The sequence below is a fragment of the Calliphora vicina genome, chromosome 4 (assembly GCF_958450345.1).
Source record: "Calliphora vicina chromosome 4, idCalVici1.1, whole genome shotgun sequence".
Taxonomy (NCBI): Eukaryota; Metazoa; Arthropoda; class Insecta; order Diptera; family Calliphoridae; genus Calliphora; species Calliphora vicina.
Genome location: NC_088783.1, coordinates 118,020,715 through 118,027,006, shown reverse-complemented (window position 1 = coordinate 118,027,006; position 6,292 = coordinate 118,020,715). Strand labels below are relative to the sequence as shown.

Here is a 6,292-nt window from a genome sequence, read left to right as displayed (position 1 = left end):
TACTGACATGTTAGTATTTAGTAGAGAGAAACAAAAAAATAAAAAAACAAACGAATTACACACACAAAATAAGTAAAAAAAAATGTTTTCGAAAGAAATGATTTTTAAATTGATAAAATGATTGATGGTAAATGAGAGGGATTAATGGAAAGAAGACATGGGAAAAATTATGGAGATAACATTGTCAAACATAGTTTTAACTGCAAGCTAATCGATATTGTTAAATTTTATAAAAATTCTTTTAAAATAAATCGGCAGCCCCTATTGGAAGAGTCTTTATAATCTAATTCCAAACATACAAGGCTGGATAGAGAGAACTCAGGGAAGTGTAGGATTGTAGTTCAGGTTGGAGTGCAGGTTGTAGATCAGGTTGGAGTACAGGTTGGAGTTCAAGTTGGAGTTCAGGTTCTAGTTCAGGTTCTAGTTCAAGTTGGAGTTAAGGTTCTAGTTCAGGTTCTAGTTAAAGTTGGAGTTCAGGTTGGAGTTCAGGTTCTAGTTCAAGTTGGAGTTCAGGTTGGAGTTCAGCTTGGAGTTCAGGTTCTAGTTCAGGCTCTAGTTCAAGTTGGAGTTCAGGTTCTTGTTCAGCTTGGAGTTCAGCTAGGAGTTCAGGTTCTAGTTCAAGTTGGAGTTCAGGTTCTTGTTCAGCTTGGAGTTCAGCTTGTAGTTCAGGTTCTAGTTCAAGTTGGAGTTCAGGTTGTAGTTCAGCTTGGAGTTCAGCTAGGAGTTTAGCTTGGAGTTCAGCTTGGAGTTCAGGTTCTTGTTCAGCTTGGAGTTCAGGTTCTAGTTGGAGTTCTGGATGTAGTTCAGGTTGTAGTTCAGGTTCTAGTTCAAGTTGGAATTCAGGTTGTAGTTCAGCTTGGAGTTCACCTAGAAGTTTAGCTTGGAGTTCAGGTTGTAGTTCAGATTGTAGTTCAGCTTGGAGTTCAGGTTCTAGTTCAAGTTGGAGTTCAGGTTGTAGTTCAGGATGTAGTTCAGGTTCTAGTTCAGCTTGGAGTTCAGGCTCTAGTTCAGGATGTAGTTCAAGTTGGAGTTGGATTTCAGGTTGGAGTTCAGGTTCTAGTTCCGGTTGGAGTTCAGGTTCTAATTAAAGTTGGAGTTGTAGTTCAGGTTCTAGCTCAAGTTGGAGTTCAGGTTCTGGTTCAGGTTGGAGTTCAGGTTCTAGTTAAAGTTGGAGTTGGAGTTCAGGTTGTAGTTCAGGTTCTAGTTCAGGTTGGAGTTCAGGTTGGAGTTCAGGATGGAGTTCAGGTTCTAGTTCTGGTTGTAGTTCATGTTGTAGTTCAGGTTCTAGTTTAGCTTGGAGTTCAGGTTCTAGTTCAGGTTGTAGTTCAGGTTCTAGTTCAGGTTGGAGTTCAGGTTGGAGTTCAGGTCCTAGTTGAAGTTGGAGCTCAGGTTGTAGTTCAGGTTGGAGTTTAGGTTCTAGTTCAGGTTGGAGTTCAGGTCCTAGTTGAAGTTGGAGTTCAGATTGGAGTTCAGGTCCTAGTTGAAGTTGGAGCTCGGGTTGTAGTTCAGGTTCTAGTTTAGTTCTAGTTCAGTTCTAGTTCAGTTCTTGTTCAGTTCTAGTTCAGTTCTAGTTCAGTTCTTGTTCAGTTCTAGTTCAGTTCTAGTTCAGTTCTAGTTCAGTTCTAGTTCAGTTCTAGTTCAGTTCTAGTTCAGTTCTAGTTTAGTTCTAGTTCAGTTCTAGTTCAGTTCTAGTTCAGTTCTAGTTCAGTTCTAGTTCAGTTCTAGTTCAGTTCTAGTTCAGTTCTAGTTCAGTTCTAGTTCAGTTCTAGTTCAGTTCTAGTTCAGTTCTAGTTCAGTTCTAGTTCAGTTCTAGTTCAGTTCTAGTTCAGTTCTAGTTCAGTTCTAGTTCAGTTCTAGTTCAGTTCTAGTTCAGTTCTAGTTCAGTTCTAGTTCAGTTCTAGTTCAGTTCTAGTTCAGTTCTAGTTCAGTTCTAGTTCAGTTCTAGTTCAGTTCTAGTTCAGTTCTAGTTCAGTTCTAGTTCAGTTCTAGTTCAGTTCTAGTTCAGTTCTAGTTCAGTTCTAGTTCAGTTCTAGTTCAGTTCTAGTTCAGTTCTAGTTCAGTTCTAGTGCAGTTCTAGTTCAGTTCTAGAAGCCTTCCTTCTTTGATTTAGCCAATTCTAAATGAATTACTTATATTGTTAAAGCTTAATTTTTTTTGTAGCAAGTTGGCTGCTTAACTCTTTTGTTTGCTTTGAAATTTTCTTGTGAGAATATTTTCCTTTTTCGTTTACTGGTAATTTTTCATCAAGCCAGGTTTATTTTGTTGTTTTTTTTTGCTATCAAATTTATGAGTTTTAGTAATTTAATGTTAGCAAATCTCTTGAATTGTTTGGCTTTCAAACTTTCTCACCATTAGTTTGTGTGTTGTTAGGTTAATTTCATATTTCTTTCTTTCTTTTATTTATTTATTTATTTCGCAATTGTTGGGAACAAAATTTCAGAAAAATTATTATAAATAAATGCAATTTATTTTAGCTGCTTAAATTGCTAAGCATTAAATCATTGTTTTTAATGTTTTTTGTTTGATTTTTTTCCATTTTTTTTTGTGGATTTGTTGGTGAAAAAGTATTTTATTGGTGTTTCTTTTCCAGTAGTGACCTTACTTGGTGGTGCGTGTCTGCACACATTGTGCATATTTAATTTTTTTCATTCTTTCTTTTTAAATTCGTGGCTTTACACGCATAACGGGCTGGCGCGGCGGGAAAAAACTAAAATAAAATTTACATTAGAATGTGGTGCAACAGTGGTGGTGTTGGTGGTGTGATGCTGCAACAGCAGGGCCTGCACCATTAGTGCAAAGTGAACAAGTCTGTGGAGAAGATGTTAAGGCAAAGAGCGTTAGCATAAACACCAGCCAGCCAGCGAGGCAGCCAGGCAGGCAGGCAATTTGAAAAATGTTTTATTTTGCGACACATGAATGCATTGATCATGAGCATGCAACCGAGTTAAAAAGATAATACGCACTAACGCTACCTGCCTGCCTGCCACCACTCCCCCTATTTTTTGTGGTGTCTTCATCCTGCTGTCCTGTTTCAAATCCTGTTTTCTGTTTTACTGTTGTTAGTTAGTTTTCTGTTTAAATAAAATGCGTGTGGAAACAAAATCAAACAAAAAAAAAGGAAAGAGGACAGATTTTTTTCTTTTAAAGACGTGATTTTATGTTGCCGATTGCCAAGTAATTTCATATCTATCTATTTCGATTTTGTCTTTAGTTTTGTGGTGTTTTTTTTCTTCCTGAGTTTCTGTTGCTGTTCTTAAAGGTGACCAAGTAGTCCAAGATGTTGGCCTGAGATTTTATCTCAAGCTTAAGCATTTTTAGATTTATGCAACTTTAAATTGATAATTTTGCTTTTGCAGATGTATGCTTTTTGTTATTAAGGGGCGCTACTAAGAAAAATTAAATAGTAAACGATGTTTCAAAAGAATGTTACAAAAAAACTTAGAAAAATGGAAATAAATCTGTAATTTCTAAAGGGAAAGTCATAGTCTAGTCATAGTCTAGTCATAGTCTAGTCATAGTCTAGTCATAGTCTAGTCATAGTCTAGTCATAGTCTAGTCATAGTCTAGTCATAGTCTAGTCATAGTCTAGTCATAGTCTAGTCATAGTCTAGTCATAGTCTAGTCATAGTCTAGTCATAGTCTAGTCATAGTCTAGTCATAGTCTAGTCATAGTCTAGTCATAGTCTAGTCATAGTCTAGTCATAGTCTAGTCATAGTCTAGTCATAGTCTAGTCATAGTCTAGTCATAGTCTAGTCATAGTCTAGTCATAGTCTAGTCATAGTCTAGTCATAGTCTAGTCATAGTCTAGTCATAGTCTAGTCATAGTCTAGTCATAGTCTAGTCATAGTCTAGTCATAGTCTAGTCATAGTCTAGTCATAGTCTAGTCATAGTCTAGTCATAGTCTAGTCATAGTCTAGTCATAGTCTAGTCATAGTCTAGTCATAGTCTAGTCATAGTCTAGTCATAGTCTAGTCATAGTCTAGTCATAGTCTAGTCATAGTCTAGTCATAGTCTAGTCATAGTCTAGTCATAGTCTAGTCATAGTCTAGTCATAGTCTAGTCATAGTCTAGTCATAGTCTAGTCATAGTCTAGTCATAGTCTAGTCATAGTCTAGTCATAGTCTAGTCATAGTCTAGTCATAGTCTAGTCATAGTCTAGTCATAGTCTAGTCATAGTCTAGTCATAGTCTAGTCATAGTCTAGTCATAGTCTAGTCATAGTCTAGTCATAGTCTAGTCATAGTCTAGTCATAGTCTAGTCATAGTCTAGTCATAGTCTAGTCATAGTCTAGTCATAGTCTAGTCATAGTCTAGTCATAGTCTAGTCATAGTCTAGTCATAGTCTAGTCATAGTCTAGTCATAGTCTAGTCATAGTCTAGTCATAGTCTAGTCATAGTCTAGTCATAGTCTAGTCATAGTCTAGTCATAGTCTAGTCATAGTCTAGTCATAGTCTAGTCATAGTCTAGTCATAGTCTAGTCATAGTCTAGTCATAGTCTAGTCATAGTCTAGTCATAGTCTAGTCATAGTCTAGTCATAGTCTAGTCATAGTCTAGTCATAGTCTAGTCATAGTCTAGTCATAGTCTAGTCATAGTCTAGTCATAGTCTAGTCATAGTCTAGTCATAGTCTAGTCATAGTCTAGTCATAGTCTAGTCATAGTCTAGTCATAGTCTAGTCATAGTCTAGTCATAGTCTAGTCATAGTCTAGTCATAGTCTAGTCATAGTCTAGTCATAGTCTAGTCATAGTCTAGTCATAGTCTAGTCATAGTCTAGTCATAGTCTAGTCATAGTCTAGTCATAGTCTAGTCATAGTCTAGTCATAGTCTAGTCATAGTCTAGTCATAGTCTAGTCATAGTCTAGTCATAGTCTAGTCATAGTCTAGGCATAGTCTAGGCATAGTCTAGTCATAGTCTAGTCATAGTCTAGTCATAGTCTAGTCATAGTCTAGTCATAGTCTAGTCATAGTCTAGTCATAGTCTAGTCATAGTCTAGTCATAGGTTGTAGGGTGTCTTTAAGCTGTTTGTCTTTGTTTTCCATTTCTAATATTTGTTTCTTACCGGCAGTAATTTGTTACAGCAATTGGTTTTACTGACATTTAAAACTATTCATTTTTTTTCTTAAAGAGAATTTATGGCTTTGAAAGCTTAAAACCAAATATTATGCTAAATTTTAAGCAGCCAACTAATACATAAATAAACAAATCATAAATTCAACAAAAATTAGTTTAAAATAGTAAAAAAAAGTGTAAGACAGCAATATTCGTATGTACCTTACAGAAAAGTTACTTTAAGATAAAAATTTAAAATATTTTTTGGTGAAAAAAATTCGGGCAAACAAATATTTTTCCCGATTTGACCCATTTTCGGACCGAATTACTATGGCGTTATATAACTCTTTGGAAAGGTCTTTGAAATGTTTATCATTTGATATCCATATTGTCTATATTAATGACATAATCCAGGTATAGATAAAAAATAGCACAAAATCGAGGTAGTCGTGGCTTTTACTTATATCTCAGCCATTTGTGGGCCGATTTTCCTGAATTTAAAAAGTAAACGTAAGCGGGACTATAGCGGATATATTGATAAATGAATCATGTGTGTAAGTTATTTGGGGGCTTTGTAAAGTTGATTTCAACATACATATGGACAGATCGTAAATGAAAAATTACAAACGTAATGACAAACCTTACCACTCATGTTGTAGGGTATTAAAACTCAACCAGCATTAAAATTTCATGTTTTGTTTGTAACCTCTGCCATGACTTAAAGACATGTATGTCACCTCTTATTGGCACAAACAAAGACAATTTGTCTAAAACCTCAATTTTTCTTTTTAGTTATGTTTTACGTTTTTGAATTTCTTTAAAACTTTTTAAAATCTTTAGCATTTGTTTGTTGTTTAATTCCCACATCTTTTCCATACAATCTTATGAATTTTTGTTATTTGTTTTATTTACAAGTGCCAGACATTTATTTAAATTTTGTGTTATTTTTGCTTTCCACACTTTCAACAATTTGAATAGTCAGCTCAGTCCAACACGTACTACGTTCAACAGCTTGTTTAACCATTGTTCTGTCTGTTTGGACTCTGTGGCGATTATCTTTCTTAAATGTTGTCAATTTTGTCCATATACATAGAGAGTTTATTACTTATATTGTATAAGAAAATAAGAAAAAAGAGGAAATTGTGAATTGTTTATTATTAAATTGTAGAGTTTGAGATCTGCAATTGATTCCTGGTATTGAAAACTATATTAAAATTGAGCTGTTAACCAAACAGGCAT

General features: G+C 35.1%; 1 protein-coding gene across 1 annotated transcript; it reads right to left on the bottom strand.

Moving 5' to 3' along the window:
- Positions 1 to 460: 460 nt before the first annotated feature.
- Positions 461 to 5,705, bottom strand: LOC135958733 (protein TsetseEP-like). The gene is made up of 2 exons (XM_065509626.1): positions 5,699 to 5,705; positions 461 to 1,080 (listed from the first exon to the last, which is right to left on the bottom strand). The coding sequence occupies exons 1-2, from the start codon at positions 5,703 to 5,705 to the stop codon at positions 461 to 463; spliced, it is 627 nt and encodes a 208-aa protein (XP_065365698.1).
- Between the last annotated feature and the right edge of the window lie 587 nt (positions 5,706 to 6,292).